Source organism: Entelurus aequoreus, linkage group LG18, assembly GCF_033978785.1.
Source record: "Entelurus aequoreus isolate RoL-2023_Sb linkage group LG18, RoL_Eaeq_v1.1, whole genome shotgun sequence".
Lineage (NCBI taxonomy): Eukaryota > Metazoa > Chordata > Actinopteri > Syngnathiformes > Syngnathidae > Entelurus > Entelurus aequoreus.
Genome location: NC_084748.1, coordinates 15,986,402 through 16,009,130, shown reverse-complemented (window position 1 = coordinate 16,009,130; position 22,729 = coordinate 15,986,402). Strand labels below are relative to the sequence as shown.

The following is a 22,729-nucleotide window of genomic DNA, read 5'->3' as shown; positions in this document are numbered from 1 at the left end:
AAAATTGTTTTTTTTACCTGCAGAAAATTGTTTTTATACATGCAAATCATTTTTTAAGAAAATAGTTTTTTACATGCAAATCGTTTTTTTATATTGAAAAAAATTGTTTTTTACTTGCAAATCTTTTTTTACCTGCAAAAAAATGTTTTTGTCTTTGAGAATAATTTTTTTAATTGAAGAAAATATTATTTTTTTTACTAGCGAAACTTTTTTTATTTGCAGAAAATAGTTTTTTTTACTTGAGAATCGTTTTTTTAATTGAAGAAAATTGTTTTTTTTACATGCAGAAAATTGTTTTTATACATGCAAATCATTTTTTAAGAAAATAGTTTTTTACATGCAAATCGTTTTTTTATATTGAAAAAAATTGTTTTTTACTTGCAAATCTTTTTTTACCTGCAAAAAAATGTTTTTTTCTTTGAGAATAATTTTTTTAATTGAAGAAAATATTATTTTTTTTACTAGCGAAACTTTTTTTATTTGCAGAAAATAGTTTTTTTACTTCAGAATCGTTTTTTTAATTGAAGAAAATTGTTTTTTACGTGCGAGCCTCTTTTTAATTGAAGAATTTTTTTTTTTTACTTGAGAATTTTTTTTTTAATTTAAGAAAATAGTTTTTTACTTGCGAACCATTTTTTATTGAAGAAAATCGTTTACTTGCAAATCTGTTTTTTACCTGCAAAAAAAGTTTTTATCCTTGAGAATAATTTTTTTAATTGAAGAAAATCGTTTTTTTTTTTACTTACAAATCTTTTTTTACCTGCAGAAAAAAATATCCTTTAGAATCCTTTTTTTAATTGAAAAAAATAGTTTTTTTACTTGCAAACTATTTTTTTAATTGAAGAAAATGTTTTTTTACTTGCAAATCTTTTTTTTTTAAACTGAAGAAAATGTTTTTTTTACTTACGAATATTTTTCTATCTGCTTAAAATTGTTATACTTCTCAATCGTTTTTTTTAAATTGAAGAAAATATTTTTTTTTACTTGCGAGTCATTCTATTTTCTTGCGAATCGTTGGGTGTGAGTAAAAACATTTTGTGTGTTTGGCAGTAATTTCCCTCAATAAACAGCTGCAAATATAAGCTTGGTGGAGGTAATACTACATTTGCAGACATTTAAAGGGTAATGTAGTATATAGTGTAGTCACATGTCCGAACACGGCAACCATGGAGGATTACAAGTCTGTGAAATAATAAACTTTGTTTTTGGGCCTTTTTGACTGGGTTTTGCTGAGTCATACTTTCACCTTCGACTTTAAAAGAAAATCCTCTCACTTTAAAACTTTTCACCGCATTGCAGAGCCTCGAGATGAAACCAGAGCAAGGTGGTCTTTTTTAGAGTGACAACAATGCAGAGAGGGACGTGTCCTCATTCAAGTGTCCAAAGTAGATTTGGCTCCTCTTCTCTTGATTGATTGGGTTTGTTTTGATCCCGCAGAGCTGATGATCTGTGAGGAGCTTCACGCCATCTTGCATCTGGTGCTGCAGGCGGGGAACATCATGAACGCGGTACGATCGGAAAAAGAAAACAAAAATCAATGCGAACGCAGTCCGGTTTAAAATGTTCACTAACGTCTGCAGGGAGGATACGCCGGCAACGCAGTGGGCTTCAAGCTGTCGTCTCTCCTCTCATTGGCCGACACCAAAGCCAACAAGCCGGGGATGAACCTGCTGCACTTTGTCGCCATGGTGCGCACTTTGTGACCCAGGTTTAGTTGCTCTAATCCAGTGTTTTTTTAACCTTTTCTGAGCCAAGGCACGTTTTTTGCGTCGAAAAAATGCGGAGGCACACCACCAGCAGAAATCATTAAAAAACGAAACTCAGTTGACAGTAAAAAGTCGTCGTCGCAATTGTTGGATATGACTTTAAAGCATAACCAAGCATGCATCACTATAGCTCTTGTCTCATACAAATCTTCTTCTAGGAGGCAAAGAAAAAAGACGAGAAGCTGCTAAAGTTTCCAGAAAAACTTGTGGACGTCCAGAGTGCCGCCAGGTACTGTCCTGTCTTTTATTAATGTGCAGAATACATGGTTCTATGCCAAGCATGTTTATATTTTGTGTTATAACTTTTACTGTCCCGATTGGATATCGGTCCACTATCAGCAAAAATGACATCGGCTTGCATGTAAAATGTCCGATACTAGCAGTCCTGCACACGTTTACTTGTGCAAAGACAGCATCTAAAAAGTCCTCCAAAAAGCACACAATGTTGGTCTTTTCTTCTATTTTAGTCATTTACAAGGTAACATAGCAGGTTATAGGCTACTCGGAGCTACAGTAGCAGCTACACAAGAGCTAAGCACATAGTAGCGCACAAGCTAGACATACATAATAATTGAACAATATTGCAGTTTAAATCAGCACATTTGTCCATTTAAACTAGTATCTTATTATAGTTGCATATTACTCGCACATACAGAGTCTCCAAGGCGGAAGTGTATTCCAAAGTATCCAGTAACAAATGTGTCCGCATCATTCATCTTACTGTGTTAAGAGCTTGACTAAATGATTTGTCGCCAAAAAACTTTTACCACTCCACTTCAACTTAAAGACAGTACAAGTCCATTCCAAATACTTCATAATTAAAGTTGAATTACCAATGATTGTCACACACACACTAGGTGTGGCGAAATTATTCTCTGCATTTGACCCATCACCCTTGATCACCACCTGGGAGGTGAGGGGAGCAGTGAGAAGCAGCAGTGGCCGCGCCCGGGAATAATTTTTGGTGATTTAATTGCCAATTCCAACCCTTGATGCTGAGTGCCAAGCAGGGAGGTAACGGGTCCCATTTTTGTAGTCTTTGGTATGACTCAGCCGGGGTTTGAACTCACGACCTACCGATCTCAGGGCTAGATAGGTTATTGTTTACTCAATCAAACCTTTTCTAACATTCAACACTACAAAAATAGTAAAAGCATGTATAATTTTGTGCTGATATCGGAATAACGTCGGTATCGGCCAATACTCTAGGCTCCAATATCGGTATCGTATCGGAAGTGAAAATAGTTGTATCAGGACACCCCTGATTATAACAATACTTGTGTTAAAGTTAAAGTACCAATGATTGTCACACACACACTAGGTGTGGTGAAATTTGTCCTCTGCATTTGACCCATCCCCTTGTTCACCCCCTGGGAGGTGAGGGGAGCAGTGAGCAGCAGTGGCCGCGCCCGGGAATCATTTTTGGTGATTTACCCGCCAATTCCAACCCTTGATGCTGAGTGCCAAGCAGGGAGGTACGGGTCCCATTTTTGCAGTCTTTGGTATGACTCGGGTTTGAACTCGAAACCTACCGATCTCAGGGCTAGATAGGTTATTGTTTTTTCATACTGTTGTTCTCTAATTTCACTTAATCAAACCTTTTCTAACATTCAACACTACAAAATAGTAAAAGCATGTATAATTTTGTGCTGATATCGGATGAACGTCGGTATCGGCCAATACTCAAGGCTCCAATATCGGTATCGTATCGGGAGTGAAAAAGTTGTATCGGGACACCCCTGGTTATAACAATACTTGCGTTCTCAGCACTGATTAAATATTGTATCACTTTCTTCAGATTTTTCCAAATGTATAAATATTAAATACACTTGTTAAATAACACCTCTGTCTTGTTTTTAATGAATACTTCAATCAATCAATCAATCAATGTTTATTTATATAGCCCTAAATCACAAGTGTCTCAAAGGGCTGCACAAGCCACAACGACACCCGCGGTTCAGAGCCCACATAAGGGCAAGGAAAAACTCACAACCCAGTGGGACGTTGATGAGAATGACTATGAGAAACCTTATAGAGGACCGCAGATGTGGGTAAACCCCCCCCCCCCCCCCCCCCTCTAGAGGAGACCGGATGCAATGGACGTCGAGTGGGTCTGACATAATATTGTGAAAGTCCAGTCCATAGTGGATCTAACATAAGAGTGAGAGTCCAGTCCATAGTGGGAATGCTTAGGCCTACTATATATGCTACTATATTTTAATGTTGGTCATTATTGGGGTCCTTGGAGAGCCAAGTGTTTTTTAAGGTGATTTTAGAGCCAATGCTGTAGCACCTTAGTACTTTGGTACGTCTTATTCTCAAAATGTATCGTTTTTCTCGCCTTCTTTATCAAAGTGCTGTCTCTTGCAACTTTCTTTGGCTTTCGATTTTTTCGTTAGGGCACTCCATTCTGAGGAGTTGATTGATTGATTGAAACTTTTATTAGTAGATTGCACAGTGAAGTACATATTCCGTACAATTGACCACTAAATGCTAACACCCGAATAAGTTTTTCAACTTGTTTAAGTCGGGGTCCACGTTAATCAATTTATGGTAATTCATGGTAAGACGCGGCAAGTAGTTTGTTACGTGCAATGTTCTGTCGTACGATAAGAGAGGGATGGTTTCGATGACTCTTTTTGCACGCAGAATCTCCGTAGAGAACATCGAGGTGGAGTTCTCCTCCTTATACGTTGGCATCAAAACCCTGGAGGAGAAGGTGCAAGGAGACCCAGAGTTGCTGCAGGAGTTGGATCCCTTCCTGCAGGTCAGTCAGCAAAGCCGTGACGTCTTGTCGTGGGGGCGTTCCGCCGACTAAGAGCGCTTGTCTTTGACGTCTGCGCTCTCAGAGTTCGGCGCAGACCCTCCAGGACCTGAAGCGGCGGCGCCTGGACCTGCGCAAGGAAGGGAACGCGTTGATCGATTTCTTCTGCGAAGACAAGGACACGTTCAAGCTGGACGAATGCTTCCGCATATTTCAAGACTTCTGCATCAAGTTCAGGAAGGCCGTCAAGGTCAGTCCGTTCAAGTCCTCGATAAGATAAGAAAACATACACTACCGTTCAAAAGTTTGGGGTCACCCAAACAATTTTGTGGAATAGCCTTCATTTCTAAGAACAAGAATAGACTGTCGAGTTTCAGATGAAAGTTCTCTTTTTCCGGCCATTTTGAGCGTTTAATTGACCCCACAAATGTGATGCTCCAGAAACTCAATCTGCTCAAAGGAAGGTCAGTTTTGTAGCTTCTGTAACGAGCTAAACTGTTTTCAGATGTGTGAACATGATTGCACAAGGGTTTTCTAATCATCAATTAGCCTTCTGAGCCAATGAGCAAACACATTGTACCATTAGAACACTGGAGTGATAGTTGCTGGAAATGGGCCTCTATACACCTATGTAGATATTGCACCAAAAACCAGACATTTGCAGCTACAATAGTCATTTACCACATTAGCAATGTATGGAGTGTATTTCTTTAAAGTTAAGACTAGCTTAAAGTTATCTTCATTGAAAAGTACAGTGCTTTTCCTTCAAAAATAAGGACATTTCAATGTGATCCCAAACTTTTGAACGGTAGTGTAGATATTTTGTTAAGTCCTATAAAGTGTTTGTACTGTAAGTACGGTACTGTTCCGATCGGGGTATTATACTGCCGATTTTGATCATTCATGAGTGAGGTCAACCGATACCAATACCGTCTTCTTCTAATGGATTTATTACAATCTTTGCAAGCTGGGTAACATTTGCAATGGTCTGGAACAACATGGCACACAAACTACAATCAGAAATGCAGCCAATATTACGTACAGATAATGTGTCATGAGACGTGCAAATATAAATTAAATAAACTGATGTATTTGTACCTTGTTTTTACTCTTGTACCTTGTTTTTAATGACTACTGCTGCAAACCAAATTGCCCCTCGGGGACAATAAATATTTTCTAAGTCTAAGTCTAAGTCTTCTAAGTCTAAACAGAGGACATAACTAAAGGAAATTAAATTAGCTTAAATATACCTACAAACGAGGCATAATGATGCAATATGTACACACAGCTAGCCGAAATAGCATGTTAGCATCGATTAGTTTGCAGTCGTGCAGTGACCAAGTATGCCTGATTAGCACTCCAACAAGTCAATAGCGTCAACAAAGCTCACCTTTGTGCTTTCACGCACAGCATAAAACGTTTGGTGGACAAAATGAGACAAAGAAGGTGTGGCATAAAAACACGTCTTTTTGTGGCAGCGTCGGAGAAAGTTGTACATGTAAACAAACTACGCTGAGTTCAAAGACTGCCAAAATTAGTAGAACAAAACGGCACTAGCCAAATACTCTCATCAGTGAAGCATGTTTAATAATAACGGTGAGATTGTTTGTGTCATGTTTGTCCTCCTACAGAAACCATATTAAAACAAAAAATATATTTTTCCCTCATCTTTTTCCATCTTCATACATTTTAAAAAAAGTTCACGAGCCCATAGGGCGACTCTAAAGAGCCACGAGTTGCCGACCCCCAACATAAGCGATCACATACTTTTTCATGGTCACTACATCCCTACTCATTACGCACAAGCTGTTTGATTGTAACGTGCATCTTAGTTGGAGTTTTGATTACCAAACTTTGAGGTGTTGCAATCGCCATGTAAAATCGCTAATTCTAATCAATACATGTACATGGCCTAGCCGGAGTTAATTAGCGCATTTTGAAAAGTGGAGCCATGCTTTTGAGCGACAAGTGCTTGAGCCGGTGTCGAGTCTACAACCGGACGTCACGTGCAACAAAGGCATCGAAAAAGGTTACCATTTAATTTTACGTGAATATAAATGATAATATAAATACATTTAATAAAGTCAAATACAAATAAGGCAACAAGAGAAGTACCCTATACTTCTCTTTTGTAAAGTAAATCTGAACAGCCGATATGGGCATCTACATATCTACTATATGATTTGCCTGAGAAGCTGAACAAGACAAAAAAAACCAAAAAAATTAAATTAAATAATTTTACGTGAATCAGTACCAGATAGCACCAATGGAATTCAGTCATTATCTACTGCACAAAAGTACTAAATTCGGTACCCATCCCTACAGACCACTGACTGATTGGTTGAATCTTGGCCTTTTTTTTGCGTAGGACAACGCAGACCGTGAGCTAAAGGAGGCGGCGAGGCAGCGTCGCCTGAAGGAGTTGGAGGAAAAACGCTTTGCGTGGTCGGGAGAGGGCCACAACAGCGTATTCGGTCGGAGCAGCAGCGAGAACGACGTGGATATGCTCACCAAAGAAGGCCTTATGGACTTCTTCCAGCAGAGGTCCAAGAGTCCACACAGTCCGCTGGGACGTTCGTCCAGCGCTCGGCGCCATCGCCACACCATGACTTCCATCGCGGACCGTGAACTCCAAGGATACCTCGAGCTGTTCGGAGGCTCTGCCGACTATTCCAAATTCAGCAGCCTACCTCGGTCTGGCCGCACCCCCCAGCGGAAGACAACCCCTTGGATTTTAGGCCAAGGCGACGACCGAGAGCTGGACTACAACCGAGAACTGACGTCTTCGCGTGCAAACACAGACCCTCTCAGTCCACTCGCCAGGTTTTCCTCTTCCGGGCTAAACGTTGATGAGGACCGATACAACAACAATAGCTACTGTGTGTCGGAGAGCAGCATTCCGCCTGCTACGCTTGCAGACTTTCCCAACCCGCCCATTACTGGCCACATGAACGTTAGCGTGGAGAAACATACTTTAGTTCCAGGTCCTCAAGCTTTTCACCTCCCCAGTCCAAACAATAACAGCAATCACATGCATTTTGTCAATGTTGAGGTCACTGATATGGAAAAAGATGAGCGTCTTCCTTCTGGCGGTCTGGTTCTGGATAAATGTCCAGGAGGTTCAGAAGGGGTAGAACCCAAGGGAGAGTTGAGAGAGGTGGATTGCAATCAAGAAGAGAACAGCACCGTTTCATCCACAACCTGTGACACCCCTCTACCGTTAGACACCCCTTTGTCCAATAGAAAGCCGCCGTTTAACATCCTGGACTGCACGGAAGCAGACTGCTCCGTCACGCTGGATTACTCCGAGGTTGAAAGCTCATCGCTCTCAAAAGAAGGACTTCAAGTCAAAACGGAGGACTGCTGCGAAGACCAGGAGAACCCTCACCATCTGAGTTCTTTGGTTTCACACAATGAGCTCTCTGTGCCACGGTCTGTGGACGCCGCCTCCGCGACGCCGCCCGAGTGGGAAACCGAAAGCAGTGACACCGCCGTAGCAAAGCAAGGCAGGATGAAAGACCCTCAGGTAGGCGGCAGGAAACCGATGCGTACAAACAGCAAAGGCAGAAAGTGTGCCAGCGGTTCTGGTGTGCGAACCTTGACGAGTAGCGAGAGCCAGGGCCTTCGGAAAGTGGTGCCCATCAGCAGGCTAACCAGGACCGGCAGCAGAAAGCCAGCAGACGGTGAAGAGTTGCGCCGGCCTCTCCGCGAACAAAGCACGCCTCCGAGAGGACGGAGCGAGAAGACGGCCAGATCTCACCGACACTCCAGTCTGCCTCCTGATGAGTCGAAATCTCAGAAGGGAGGCGGCTTAGCCGGTAGCATCTCCAGATGTCCGTGCGATCCTATCCAGAGGAAAACCTCGGTCAGCAAGCCTAGCGCCAAGCCCCTTAGAAACATCCAGAAGCCTGCACATGAGGAGAAGATGTGCCGCTCCACCATGAGGGCCCTGGCGCAGGCTCAAGTCCAGGGCGGTGCTTCCTCGGAAAACAGCAGCTCTCAGGCGCCGGCCTCCAAGACATCACCCGAGATCCCGAGCTTCGCGCGGAACACCGTGGCGTCGTCTTCCAGGACCAAGAAGGACCCGGGAGCCCAGTCGGTCCCTTCCACCCCTTTTCACGTCCCCTCCCTCCTGATTCGGCCAGCCTCGGTCAGGCAGACCAGGTTAGGCCAGACGGCTCATAGCAGCGAGGAGCGGCCCCAAGGGACAACCCTGCGGCGGGTCAACAGCGTCAGGGCGGAGAGTCGCAGCAGCCACCGCAGCCAGACTCCGCCTCCCGCACGAGAGAACAATAGCTTTTCGGACAAGTCTCGAGACGTGGTAACACCCAGCAGGAGTGCGAAGCCCAGCTGGAAGTAACACAAAAGAAGTTCTGTCCCGTAAAAAGACAACAATGAGAGCTATCTCCGGGTCCTAAGAGGATCCTCTAGTAGTTGACTTCAGGACTGTGAACTGTGTGTCTCTGTATTCAGTGAAGCTATGCTGTGTCAAAGTCTTTAACCAAATCGACAAATGGCGAGTCGGTGATTAGCACCGGATCCCTTTTTGCCTGCTTAGTCGCTCAACTGGAGGATTTCCACCGCAGGAATTTGCAAGCGGTATTAGAGGCTGTTACTTGGGACGCTTACACGAGGTTAGCCTTTGAAGACGCTAACGCATTCAAAAACAAAACCAATATTGTTTCCATCTAAACCTTGGTAACGGTCGACCGGTATACAGTTCAACGTCGTACGACAATAACATTTCTGACAGCTATTTCACATTTCAATGACGGTAATTATCGTATTGACCGCGCTACGTCATTTATTTTTGCTATCACGAAAAACACGGCGACTAAATTTGTAACGATTACAATTTTCGCGCAACTCAGTAGAGCTTTTCGGTGTCTACGTGAAAGTGTTCAGTAAAAACACGGTCGTCTGGAAAAACGGAGTTTACGATTTACCGACAAACTAAAATATTGATATGGCAATCAATCGCAATACTTTTTGTGACAATATTAAATCGATTTTTAATGTCTTTTTATCATTTTTTAAATAATTTTAAAAAACATATATATATATATGTTTTTTTAAATTATTAAAAAAATGATAAAAAGACATTAGAAATATATATATATATATATATATATATATATATATATATATATATATATATATATATATATATATATATATATATATATATATATATATATATATATATATATATATATATATATATATATATATATATATATATATATATATATATATATATATATATATATATATATATATATATATATATATTTCTAATGTCTTTTTATCATTTTTTAAATAATTTTTAAAAACATATATATACATATATATATGTTTTTAAAAATTATTTAAAAAATGATAAAAAGACATTATTTTTTAAATATTTTTTAAAAACATATATATATATGTATATATATGTTTTTAAATTTTTTTTAAAAATGATAAAAAGACATTAGAAAATCGATTTAATATCGATATATATATATATATATATATATATATATATATATATATATATATATATATATATATATATATATATATATATATATATATATATATATATATATATATAGTCGAGGTTACTGTGGTTTATCCATTATACAGTGCTCAATACCGGGGTAGAGCGGAATATACGTTAGGTCAGTAAAAAACAAAAAGGCTATTTCATCCCTACAAGCCTGTTTCGCAGGTTTCCCTGCTCTTTGGGAATCCCCTGAAGAACAGGCGAAACAGACTTGTAGGGATGAAATAGCCTCTGTTTTTTCCGGACCTAACGTGTATATATATATATATATATAGATATATATATATATATATATATATATATATAGATATATATATATATATATATATATATATATATATATATATATATATATATATATATATATATATATATATATATATATATATATATATATATATATATATATATATATATTTATTTATATATATATATATATATATATATATATATTTACATATATATATTTATATGTATACATATATATATACATATACATATATATATATATACATATATATATATATATATATATATGTATATATATATACCGTATATATAACAGAAGTGCTGGCTATCGAGTTTATAGCCCGGGCTTTTAGTTCGATAGCTAGCTCGTCTCTCATGCCGGCGACCCAGGTTCGCGTCCGAGGCGGAACAGAAAAGCAGGGACTCAACCACGTGGGTTAAAGTCGCAATATTGTATCATATCGCGACTAAGGTGTCCATATCGGGAAGTTCGGCCCTTCGATAAACTGTTAACATTTTTTCAAGAGTTATTGTACCGCTTCAAAGGTCAAATTGTTCGTGTTTCGGGTCTGAGAGTCTGGTGCGTAACGCAACTGTACAACAGGGGTAAGAAAAACGAAGAAGGCAGATGTGCGCTACTATGCTACGTCATTTATTTTGCAAAAACGTTGACCGAGATGATGTCGTACATCAAACACACGGAAGGCAAATATTTGGTATAATTTTGCGTAGTTTCAACAAAATTTAACACAAACGTTCAATTTGTTCATTCCGAACAAAAATGGCGTACGACAGCAAAGTTGTAAAGTGGGTATTCGGGGAAAAAATCCCAATTCGGATAAAACTCAGGAGGTAAAGTAGTTTCCTTTAGGAAGTGACATCGCCCTCTACTGGCCTGGCATGCGTTTCGTTTGCGGGTTTGTTGGCGCCGGATGAGTTCCTGCGGTGGAAACGCGCCTGTGTTGTTGTACTCATGCTAGCCATTGTAACGTGTCCCGATAATACGACATGTTTAGCTCAGACTTTGCCTCCTTCAGTGATGTACATTGACTTTTTTACGAGCAGAAACAAAATAATAGTATGCATGATGACGACGCCGCTGTCGTTTATATCCAGTCCGATCATATCGCTATCACCAGAACACATTATGCCAGGGGTGTGCAAAGTGCGACCCGGGGGCTATTTTTCGCTCGCAATATAATTTTGTTTTTTGGTGATATGACACAAAGCTAGGACGTGGATTGGATTTGGACACTCCTGCATTATGCAAAAGTGTGGTACTTCTCTGTGCCTTGTGTGTTGGATTGTAAAATGTTTTTTTTTATTTAGAACGCCTCCGTGCTGTTACGGACAAGACGCGCATGTAGCCACGATGCTAATGCTAGCAACGACAAGCATCGAAGACAAATACTCAGCATTTCACTGTTGTTGTTGTTATTTAGGGACATTTTCACTGTGAACGTAGCACCTCATTATTTATCCCGTACCTGCCAGGACGAGGTGGTTGTTACTTGTACGTAGCTTTAACTCGCCACAGTGAAGCATTTATAACTGGACACAACATTAGGTACACCCCATGTGTCAGGTTCAAACACTGATGACATCTATTAAACAAGACAAGAAGCAAGGAATTTAACAGAGACAGGATTAAATTTGGCTCAATTGAGGAGAGACGTCTGGACTGTACTCTTTGCACAGTCTCACCACGCTCCGACGAAAGATTGTAACGCCTCCTCTTTTATTTGGACTTTCCCTGATTACATGGCAACAGCTGTTTCTAAGGGACGGGGGTCGTAAACAGCCATCGCCTTTGATTACAAAACAGTTCAAAGAAAAGGTCGTAAAAGAGTTAAAAGAAACGGTGCCTGGAGGGGAGTCTGGTCCTGCTTCCTCTCCGCTTTGTAGTTCTCGGGTCAAGACAAAACCTTTCTCCTTTAAGGCAACTTAAACGTCATCAGATGGTACCTAATGTTGTGGTCGTTGATGATGATGATGATGATGATTCGACGCAAGCGTAGAAAATATGTGATGATTGTGTGTGCACTTGTCATTATTGTTACATTGTTGTCGTACGCAGCAGGAGTATTAGGGCCACGGTGTAAACAAACAAAACGGTAATATCACATGTTGCGGGAAAAAAAATCCTAAAGTCGTGAGGTTATTAGAATAAAAAAATCCTGCTGCACGTTATTTTTTAAATACATGAGATGACGATCAAACAAGCTTCCACAAAAATCTCACGAAATATTACAACTTTATCCGATGAAAGTATATATTGTTTGACATATTATTAGGATTTTATTTTTGTCATTTCCTGCTAATACTACATCTTTATTGTCACCAAATTAAAGCATTTGTAATATGATGACTTTATTCTCATGCATGTTAAATTCAAGTAACGATATTTATTTTTGTCGTGGTCCGAAAACCTTCTTCTTGTTTTCTCATGGGATACTCCGGTTTTAATCTTTGAAAAATGACGCCATTTGTCTCGAAATTTATTTCCCACCCCTGGCAATATTTCCACCTTATTCTTGTAAAATTACAACTTTTTTAAAGATTATAAAATTGCTATAAACTCATAAAATGACAGTTTTTTCTTGTAACATTACCAGTATATTCCAGTAAAGGTCAGATGTTTTCCCCTTGTAAATTAACAGTTTTTGTTGTAGTCTTACAAGAATTATTTGTGGAAAATTACTAAGTTTCTGCTTGTAATATAACACATTTATTTTCTCCAAATTAGGAATTAATTTCCATTATATTTGACTTTTTTTTCCTTGTAATATTACAAATGGGTTTTCTCTAAATGAGGAATGTATTCCCATCATTTAATGACTTTTTCCTTTCATATTACAAACTCATTTTCTTCAAATTTGAAATGTATTCTCATTATAGTGTGACTTTTTTATTCCGATACTACAAATGTAATTTCTTAGAATTAATAATTTATTTTGATTACATTAAGACATTTTATTTTATGTCACAAATGTATTTTTTTTTTAATAAATTACAATTTTTTTCCCACTATATTATGACGTTTTTTCTCTAAATTAGGAATGGATTCCCATTATATTTGATTTATTGTGTTTTTTCTGAATTAGGAATTAATTCCATCATAATATGACATTTTTGCTTGTAATATTACCCATTTATTTTCTCTAAATTAGGAATTGATTTCCATTATATTTGACCATTTTTTTCTTGTAATATTACAAATGTGTTTTCTCTCAATGATGAATTAATTCCCATCATTTTATGACCTTTTTCTTGTAATATTACAAAACTATTTTCTTTAAATGAGTAATGTATTCTTATTGTAGATCCGATATTACAAATGTATTTTCTTCTAATTGTGAATTTATTTTAACTACATTAAGACATTTTATTTTAAATCACACATTTATTTGTTCTTAATTAGGAATTTATTCCCACTATAATATGACGTTTTACTTGTAGTATTACACAATTATTCTCTCAAAATTAGGAATTAATTCCCAATGACTTCTTGTGTTTTTTTCTGAATTAGAAAATAATTCCCATCATTTTATAACTTTTTTTCTTGTAAAATTACAAATGTTTTTTCGCTGGAAGAAAAATGTAATAACATTAAATTATGCATTTTCCTTGTAATATTACAAACCTATTGTCTTTAAATTACAAATGCCTTATCATTATATTTAGATTTTTTTTCTTCCGATTTTACATCTAATTTCATTTAATTAGGAATGTATTTTAATTACATGAAACATTTTATTTTACATTACAAAGGTTTTTTTTTTAATTAGGAATTTATTCTAAATATATTCTGATATTTTAATATTGCACATATATTTTCACAAAATTACAAATTACATTATTACAATTATTTTCTTGTAATATTACAAACACATTGCATAATTTAATTTGTAGTATTTCATGACTTTCTTTTAGTAATATTTTCTTTAAATTAGCAATTAACTCCAATTTATTATCACCAAATATTGAGCCTTTATTCTTCTAAAATGAGACTTTTCCCTCATAATATTACAACAGTTTCTCATTAATATTCTTGTAATATTTGGATTTTATGCTCATAATTCTATGCTTTGTGTGTGTGAGTGTGTGTGTGTGTGTGCGTGGCCCTGACACTCCTTGTTTATCTTTTTCGCTCTCGTACCATTTTTCACTTTGTGATCTTTTTGTCAAGTCAGCGCCGTTAAGAGTTTCTTTTTTTACAACCTGGGTCACGTTCGCCTCTTTAAACTTTCCCACCGAGCGACTGCCTCTCTTTAAAGTGCATTGTGCCATTGTCACCATGGCAACGACACAGCAAACGGCCTGTTGCCTTAAAGCCTCCTCATCATCATCATGTATGCATCCTTCAGGTTTTTACAAACATCTCAATCGTTTTGTTGTACATAATGTGTAAAGACATAGTATTTTTCTGACTATTAAAGCTTTATAATGGCAGCACACGTGTGTGTGTGTGTGTGTGTGTGTGTGTGTGTGTGTGTGTGTGTGTGTGTGTGTGTGTGTGTGTGTGTGTGTGTGTGTGTGTGTGTGTGTGTGTGTGTGTGTGAGTGTGTGTGTTTTCTTGTATTTCTACCCTTCTTGAGACATCAACAAGGAAAAGTACTTTCCATATGAGGAGGTGTGAACAAGTTAGGACATAAATCATGGTCCAATTACGGAAAACCATTGCATCTAATAGAGAATGTCTCATTTGTACCCCTGGTGATGAAATCTGTCAAAATAGGGATTTTTCAAATTGACAGTGTGTCGGTTTTAAAAGTGCTTCAACATATGAAACAACAAGTGTGTGTAAAAGTTTGAAGTGCTCCCCCTCTGGTCAACATATGTAATTACAAGTGTGTGTAAGACATTGAAATGCGCCCCCTTTGGCCAAACGTAATTAAACAAATATTTATATAGACTAGACATACTGTAATAACTTGAAGTAAATAATGAAGATTAAAAACCAATTACAAACAAAAAATTCCAAAAAATAAACGAACTAAACGCAGTCTTTTTCTCACAATGTGTCGACTTTTTTCTTATAAAATTTCTCATATTGTTTCTGTAAAATTGCAATATTTTCTCGTAAAATTACAACTTTTTCATGTGAAATTACTACTTTTTAATGCGGAATGGTGTCATTTGTCATATAAAATTCAGACTTTTATCACAATATTGCCAATTTTGTTGTTGTTCTTGTAAAATAGTGACATTTTTGGAATAAATTGATGACTTTTGTCGTAATTTTGCCAAGTGAAATTCAGATTATTATTATTAATATTGCCAACATTTTAAAGTTTTCTTATAAAATTGCGACTTTTGTCGAGTAAAATCACGACTCTTTTCATAAAATTGTGACTGTTAATGAGTAAAATTCCAACTTTTATCATAATATTGCACAAAGGTTCAGTTTTTCTTGTAAAATTTTGACTTGCGTTGAGTAAAATTACGACTTTTATTATAACTGCCAAAATTCTACGTTTTTCTTGTGGAATTGTGACCTTTTTCTTGTGAAATTCAAACTCATTTTTCACAACAAACTTTTTTTTATATTTGCATAGTATGTATATATTATTAATGTTGTAAAAACACTTCTTTATATATCTAGCAAGGGTGGTCTTAAAGAGGTAGGCATTTTTCAGAGGTCTCGAGAAGGTGACACATACAAGAAAATGTGTGCGTGTGTGTGCGCATTGTGAGAATTTCCCTCTCATGCAAATCAAGCTGTTGGACACAAAAGAGACAATGTCAGCGTGTGTGGTCTTCTTTTGGACACACACTTTTTCACTGGTGACCATAAAACACAGGACACTTCATTAGGTACAGTGGAAAATAATAATAATAATAAAGTTAAAGTACCAATGATAGTCACACACACACTAGGTACCATTTGTATAGTCTTTGGTATGACTCGGCCAGGGTTTGAACTCACAATCTCAGGGCGGACACTCTAACCACTAGGCCACCGAGTAGGTAATATATATATGCATATATATATATATATATATATATATATATATATATATATATATATATATACATATATATATATATATATATATATATATATATATATATATATATATATATATATATATATATATATATATATATATATATATATATATATATATATATATATGTAATAGGTAAAGTAATAATAATAGTAGTGATGGCTAACCTTTAACCTTTTACAATGCCAGTCAATGGGGTTGTAGCAGGACGGTTGTCATGGCAGCCGCTCTCCGCGTTCACTTCCTGTTTGGCTGGAAGCAACCACCAATCACAGCCCTCGCCTGAATAAACACACAAAGTCATAAAAAAAAAAAAGAAACTATTTACTCAACGTACTGCAAATACTTTGAGTGTATACGCAACGTGCTCATCTGGTGCTCACGACAGAAGTAGCTGTGCGCCGAAATAATTTGTAAGAAGTTTAAATGTAGATTAAATATGAAGCTAAAATCCTGCGAGTACTACTTTTAAACCACCAGAGGGCAGTAGAGTATTGCTAAGGCTTGAGTCGTGTATGGCGCTCTGTAGTCACGTGACGGGCTTTTGACCAATGGCTTAGAAGATTATCTGGCCATACTTTCTCTGATTGGTCCACAGCCCCTCACGTGACCACAGGCCGCCATGTTTGGTTCGAACTCTTACTTTCTCTATACAAGACCTTATATGCGAATATAAGTCATACTTTACTAGTATCATGTGAAGTAGTATATCTACTATTTTGTAGAGTAATATATATTAGTGGTAGTACGTTTAGGCGCATATTTAGTATGTTGAGTGACATGTTTAGTACCATGTTTATTACTGTGTATAGTATTGAGTAATATGTTCAGTACTATGTCTAGTAAAGTATAGTATAAGTAGTAGTAGTACTTGTAGTACCAGGAGCTGAGCTGTCAAAAAGGCGTTGGCCGTGTGTTGTATCAGAGGTCAGGGGTCATGTGTGAGGATTAAAGATCCTCTCAATCCGTCTTGATCCCGCAGGAAGGAAAGCCAGCAGATGAAAGTCACTGCTGTCTTCTTCTTCTACTTCTTTGCGCGGATACGTGTGGGATACTGCAATACTACACATGTTGGATACTGCAATACTACACATGTTGGATACTGCAATACTACACATGTTGGATACTACAATACTACACATGTTGGATACTACAAGACAATACTGCAGTTCCTGGGTTGTGTACCGGACAACAATAACAGTGAGTCATCCTCTCCCATGCATCAAATATTACCTACTATGTCTTTAATTGTGTATTCAATTTGAGTTCTAACCTCTTATGTGTGTACTAGTACACATGACGTGTACTTAATTACTAACATGTTTGTTTTGTACTTCTTGTTCAAAGTACTCCTCAGCTCTAAAGTCGACATCAACTGAAGCTCAAGTGAACATGAACATCAAGTATGTCATGCACACACACCAGTGTTTCCCACACATTCATTTATTTGTGGCGGCCCACTACGAAAGAATTACGTCCGCCACAAACAAAAAAAATAAAAAAAAAGATTTTTTTAAAAATTTTTTTTGTCCTGTCCAGCTTCTCAGGCAAATCATATAGTTGATGTAGATGCCCATATAGGCTGTTCAGATTTACTTTACAAAAGAGAAGTGTAGGATACTTCTCTTGTTGCCTTATTTGTATTTGACCACTACTGTTTTCTGTTTATTTGTTACTGACTGTGGCAGGACACCTCTGCCTCTGTTTCACTTTATGTTGCTGGTAAATAATATGGTTGTAGTAGTAGGCTAAAGTTAAATTATTTAGTATGCACTAATTAAAGAGGCAGAGCTTTAAGAGACATTTTAGCTTTTATATTTTATAAGATATATTTTTTGTAAGAACCACAATTAATAAATATATTTCAGTGAATAACTTATTGTTCAAATCTGTATATAAATATGTACATAAAGTGTTGTAATTATATTGTAAAATGGATGGATGGATGGACGTTTAAAACAAAACTGTTATTATTAATTAGTAGTATACATTTTTTGAGCCTTTTTAGAGAAAATCATATCATTGTAGTAAATTATGCAAATTACTCGATGATGTCATGGTGACCACGCCCATAGCCACGCCCCCACCGCCACAGGTATCTTGGCAGTTTATGGGAAACACTGCACACACACACACACACACACACACACACACACACACACACACACACACACACACACACACACACACACATGCTGTGTGTACTACTGTGTAAAGTAGTGTATTTTGTGGTATATGTAGTAGCAGTATATGTATATGTAGTAGGGCTGCAACAACTAATCGATTAAATCGATTAAAAGCGATTATTAAAATAGTTGCCGATTAATTTAGTCATTGATTCGTTGGATCTATGAGTTTTTTGTTTGATTTAATATATTTTTATTTTTTTATTTTTTTTAATAAACCTTTATTTATAAACCGCAACATTTACAAACAGCTGAGAAACAATAATCAAAATAAGTATGGTGCCAGTATGCTGTTTTTTTCCCCAATAAAATACTGGATAGGATAGAAATGTAGTTTGTCTCTTTTATCCGATTATTAATCGATTAATCGAAGTAATAATCGACAGATTAATCTATTATCAAATTAATCGCTAGTTGCAGCCCTAATATGTAGTATATGTAATAGTATAATTAGTGTTATGTGTATAGAATATGTAGTAGTATGTGAGGTAGTATATACAGTGCTGTAGTAGAATGTGTAGTAGTATATGAAGTACTAATGTGAATAAGTTTATTTAGTGTAATGTGTAGTAGTATATGTAGTAGTACCATGTGAAGTAGTACATTTCCTGTTATCGTAGTAGTATAATGTAGTAGTATGTGAAGTAGTGCAATTTAGTGCTATGTGTGGTAGTATCATCAGTGTTATGTGCAGTATTTTATGTAGTACTGTGTGAAGTAGTATATGTAATGCTTTGTGTAGTCAGCCCTTTGAGACACTTGTGATTTAGGGCTATATAAATAAACATTGATTGATTGATTGATTGATTGATTGATAGTAGTATAATTGGTATAGTGTAGTAATTGTTATGGTTTACTAGGGGGAGGTGACGGCAAACAGACACCAGGGGGAAGTGTATACAATTATTTAATATATACTTATATATATTCAATATATATATAATAATAACAAACAATACTAATATAATAAACTAAGGAAAATGGAGTGTGAACTAGATCCAAAAGGTAATGAGTGTGTGGTGTAAGATTATGTGTGTAATTTAACTGAAGTGTGTGTTACCAAAGTGTTGAACGAGAGAAGAGGAAGTCCAGGGGGCAGGCAGGTGATCCGGGATACAAGCGGGGGTCCGTGGGGCTGAGAGGGGCGTCAAGTCCAGGGGCGAGCGAGGAGTCAGGAACGAGGAATGCAGTCCAAAAACACAGCTCACTGTCCAGGCGACGGAGGGTACTGCAGGGACACGGAAGAAGACAGGGGGGGGTTAAGGCACGGAGAGGAAAACAAGGAGAGAGAGCTAAAGCTTAGTTTACGGGTCACCATGAGAAAACTAAGTTCCCGCGCAGATCCTTGGGTTCACTGGTCCCTTTATGCGGCTCGCCCTCATCAGTCCCAGGTGTGCAGCTCTCCGGTGAGTGATTGCAGCTGGTGGCGGCTGCAGGGCGGAGACGCGCGCGGCCATGGGCGTGTCCCCAGCAGGGGTCTGAGCCGTAACAGTAATATGTGTATTACTATGTGAAGTAGTATATTTAGTGCTATTTATAGTAGCTAGTACTCAAATACTAGCATGTTTGTTTTGTACTTCTTGTTCAAAGTACTCCTCAGCTCTAAAGTTGACATCAACTGAAGCTCAAGTGAACATGAACATCAAGTATGTCATGCACACACACACACACGCACAGTATATATACATGCTGTGTGTACTACTGTGTAAAGTAGTGCTATACGTACTATTATGTAAAGTAGTATATATTGTGGTATATGTAGTAGGAGTATATGTACATGTAGTACATGTAATATAATAGTTAGTGTTATGTGTAAGAGAATATTTAGTAGTATGTGGAGTAGTATACAGTGCTGTAGTAGTATATGAAGTACTATGTGAAGTAGTTTATTTAGTGTAATGTGTAGTAATATATGTAGTAGTACCGTGTGAAGTAGTATATTTACTGTTATTGTAGTAGTATAATGTAGTAGTATGTGAAGTAGTGCAATTTAGTGTTAGTGTTATGTGCAGTATTTTATGTAGTACTGTGTGAAGTAGTATATTTAATGTTTTGTGTAGTAGTATAATTGGTGTTGTGTAGTAATATGTGTATTACTATGTGAAGTATTATATTTAGTGCTATTTATAGTAGTATAATTAGTGTTATGTGCAGTATTATAAGCAGTACTTTGTGAAGTAGTATATTTACTGTTATTATAGTATTATATGTATTAGTATGTCAAGTAGTGCGATTTCGTGCTATTTATGGTGGTATAATTAGTCTTATGTGCAGTATTTTATGTAGTACTATGAGAATTAGTATATACGGTATATATTTTTATTGTAGTAGTATATGTTGTACTATGTGCAATAGTATATTTACTGTTATTGTAGTAGTATGTAAAGTAGTACTAATTATTGCTAATGTATGTATAGTAGTATAATAAGTGTTATGTGCAGTATTATATGTAGTACTATGTGAAGTAGTATATTTACTGTTTTTTTTAGTAGTATGTGTAGTAGTATGTGAAGTAGTATATTTAGTGCTAGGTGTAGTAGTATAATTAGTGTTATGTGTAGTATTATATGTAATACTATGTGAAGTAGTACCGGTATATTTAGTGCAATGTGTAGTAGTTCAATTAATGTTATGTGTAGTATTGTATGTGGGACTATGTGAAGTAGTATATTTAGTGCTATGTGTAGTAGTATAATTAGTGTTATGTGTAGTATTATATGTAGTACTATGTGAAGTAGTATATTTCGTGCTATGTGTAGCAGTATAATTAGTGCTATAGGTATTATTATTTGTAGTACTGTGTAGAAGTAACATTGGTGGTATGTGTAGTAGTATATGTAGTACTATCTGAAGTAGTATACTTAGTCCTATGTGTAGTAGTATAATTTTTGTAATGAGTAGTATTACATTTAGTACTATGTAAAAGTAGTATATTTAGCGCTATGTGTAGCAGTATAATTAGTCTTATGGGTAGTATTATATGTAGTTCTGTGTAGTAGTACAATTGGTGTTATGTGTAATAGTATATGTAATACTTTGTAAAGTAGTATAATTGGTGTTATGTGTAGTATATACGTAGTAATATGTGAAGTAGTATATTTAGTGTTATTTATAGTATATTTAGTGTTATGTTTGGTATATTTAGTGCTATGTGTAGTAGTATGTGTAATACTATCTGAAGTAGAATGGTACTAATATGTGAAGTAGTATATTTAGTGCTATTTGTAGTAGTATGTGTCGTAGTATGTGTAGTACTGTCTGAACTAGTATGTGCATGTTAAGTATTTAGCAGTATATTTAGTATTATGTTGAGTGGTATATTGAGTGGTATGTTGTCGTAGGAGTAGTAATAGTATGTGAAGTAGTATTGTGTACTAGTTGGTCAAATGACAAGAATACTTGCAGTCGTGCATGTTAATCATCGCCACAATAAAAGCACTTTTTTTTAATCTCCCATAGAAAAGAAATGCAAATAACTTTTCTTTCGGTCCTTTTATTTTGAAAAGAAAAAGAAGGTCCTTGAAGGGCCAGCATTCATGCAGTGTTGCCATGGTAACAGGCTTGCTCGTATGAAGGGAGGAGTTAGCCTGAAGAAAACATTTTGCACGTTTGTCCTTCTAAAAAATAGTTACATATATCAAGTTTTTGGAAACAACATTGATATTAACTCGTAAAAGTATATATTTTTTAACCTGACCTTAGCTTTGTTTACTTGATGTTTAATGGTTCAAGTTTCATTTATTAGACATTTTTTAACATTTTGACAGATAAAGAAATAACATTTTTTTTGTCTGAAATGGAATAGGCCAACGCTAAAGCTTATTATACACACAAATAATAATGATCTGCAGTTTTTTGTGATTAATATGCTAACAAAAGTTTAGCAATAAGTTTGTCATTTTTATGGACAATATATTTCACACATACGGTACACGGAATCATTTTAGATATTTGTGTACGTGTTCATATAGTAATAAATGTTCTTTAAAAAATAGTAATTAGTATTTTTTATATTATGTATTATATATATATATATATATATATATATATATATATATATATATATATATATATATATATATATATATATATATATATATATTTATATATACTGTATGTGTATATATATATGTATACTGTATATATGTGTATATATATACTATATACACATAAATACTATGTACACACATATACATATATATATA

At 36.2% G+C, this 22,729-nt stretch overlaps 2 protein-coding genes across 2 annotated transcripts in view; both read left to right on the top strand.

Annotated features, from left to right (window-relative positions):
• Positions 1-9,534, top strand: part of fhdc1 (FH2 domain containing 1) — a 64,615-nt gene extending 55,081 nt beyond the window's left edge. The window contains exons 7-12 of the mRNA XM_062026067.1: positions 1,438-1,508; positions 1,581-1,688; positions 1,925-1,995; positions 4,416-4,533; positions 4,616-4,780; positions 6,899-9,534. Of these exons, the coding sequence (XP_061882051.1) occupies positions 1,438-1,508; positions 1,581-1,688; positions 1,925-1,995; positions 4,416-4,533; positions 4,616-4,780; positions 6,899-8,890 (2,525 nt within the window). The 3' untranslated portion in view covers positions 8,891-9,534. The remainder of the gene's footprint in view (positions 1-1,437; positions 1,509-1,580; positions 1,689-1,924; positions 1,996-4,415; positions 4,534-4,615; positions 4,781-6,898) is intronic.
• Positions 9,535-17,318: 7,784 nt separating this feature from the next.
• Positions 17,319-22,729, top strand: part of trim2a (tripartite motif containing 2a) — a 51,059-nt gene continuing 45,648 nt past the window's right edge. Inside the window, exons 1-2 of the mRNA XM_062026612.1 lie at positions 17,319-17,538; positions 17,686-17,741. The gene's annotated coding sequence lies outside the window, so the exon portion shown is untranslated. The remainder of the gene's footprint in view (positions 17,539-17,685; positions 17,742-22,729) is intronic.